This window comes from Austrofundulus limnaeus, unplaced genomic scaffold (assembly GCF_001266775.1).
Source record: "Austrofundulus limnaeus strain Quisiro unplaced genomic scaffold, Austrofundulus_limnaeus-1.0 Scaffold133, whole genome shotgun sequence".
In the NCBI taxonomy this organism is placed as follows: Eukaryota; Metazoa; Chordata; class Actinopteri; order Cyprinodontiformes; family Rivulidae; genus Austrofundulus; species Austrofundulus limnaeus.
The window spans coordinates 885873-887542 of NW_013952535.1; the positions used below are offsets into that span (position 1 = coordinate 885873).

A 1670-nucleotide genomic window follows, 5' to 3' on the forward strand; every position below is an offset into this window, starting at 1 on the left:
TATATATACAGTCGACAGATCAGTATAGATTAAAATTAAAATGAGAAGTTGTCACACAGCAGCTTTTTATGCCTTACATTTTAAAGGGGGTGTTGGTGGTGGGGATATTATGCATTTAGTTAAATTCTATACCACAATCAAGTCACTATGTTACAATCAGTTGTTATGAAAATGCTGCATTTATCAAACATAAATCTGATTTTGCATCCTAGCCTGTGTAAATGTCAAGAAATTGGTCTCTGTCTCTTTAAGAGCCTCCTACCATTTCTGACACTCCCACTTTCAGCAGGTCTTCACAACAATGCTTTGATGGAGCGGTGCCCTGTGAGGCAGGAGCTCTGCTGCAGACTGAGCTCCAGGGAGGAGCTTTGTGTAAATAGGCGGAGCTTTATAACAGGAAGTGTTTAAGCAGGAGATTCAAGGATTTCTCCAATATTCATGAATAAATCAAAACAAACATTGCCTAATACACCCCCACCCACAAAAACAGTCCAGTGTCACAGATGAGGATTTTCTTTAAATTAATGTCATGTTGGTGAAATGTGGCCTTTATGGCCATGAGTTTAATTTAAATGTCTGTTCAGCAGGGGAGCAGAATCAGCAGATTTTAGGCTAAATTCAGGAGCAGCGCTCAATTCACTGATCCACTTTGGGTCTGATAACGCTGCAGGTTCTGGCTGGAGGTGCAGGAGCTGAAGCGGGTTCCCCAGCAGGAAGTGGCACACAGGGTGGAGGAAATCTGGGCCGAGTTCCTGGCAGAGGGAGCACCCAGCACCATCAACCTGGACTCCCACAGCTACGAACGGACCAGCCAGAACCTGAAGGACCCCGGTCGGTACAGCTATGAGGACGCACAGGTAGGAAGGAAAAAACCCTGGCAGGAATTCTGAACCAGCTGCGAGGCTCATGACTTCATCTTTAACGTGCATTTTAATCTTTTATCAAACCTTCTGTATAAAAAGCAAAGAGGGAAGTGTTTCTGTCACTTTGGTTGTCTTTATACATGTGCAAAAAAATGTCCATCTTACCAAGTTTTGAAAACATATATCAGCCAAAAAGTCTTTTTGATCTTGTTTGGAGACTGATTTACTAAACAAGAACTGATTGTGTAAGAATAATAATCTTGTTTTCAGAATGTGTAAGATTATTTGTCTTGTTAATCTGAAAATTTGACTCAAATTAAGTCAAAAAAAAATCTGCCAATGGTGTAAGAAAATTTGACTTGGTAACATTCTTGAAATACTTGATTTGACTCAATTTTTTTCTTATTTCAAGAATCTTACCAAGTAAAAATTTTCTTACTCCATTGGCAAAAATTTTTGACTTAATTTGAGTCAAATTTTCAGATTAACATGACAAATAATCTTACACATTCTGAAAACAAGATTATTATTCTTACACAATCAGTTCTTGTTTAGTAAATCTCAAAACAAAATCAGAAAGACTTTTTGGCTGGATATAAGATTTTAAAACTTGGTAAGATGGACAGTTTTTGCAGTGTATAGCAACACGTCAGAAAAATCACCATAAAACCTGTACTAATTTTTTTCTGTGCCTGCAGCAAATGCACAGGATAGGTTGGTACACATCAAGGAATTTATAATACAGCTGGTGTTCTTTAACTCTGTGGTACAGACATAATTAGATGTCCAACACACCGTAGGTTAAAC

General features: G+C 38.3%; 1 protein-coding gene across 1 annotated transcript in view; it reads left to right on the forward strand.

Moving 5' to 3' along the window:
- The window catches only part of LOC106522648 (regulator of G-protein signaling 6), a gene marked incomplete in the record, with an annotated part of 60971 nt that overhangs the window by 56549 nt on the left and 2752 nt on the right, over positions 1 to 1670 (forward strand). The window contains 1 exon segment of the mRNA XM_014015733.1: positions 671 to 857. Coding sequence (XP_013871187.1) covers positions 671 to 857 — 187 coding nt within the window.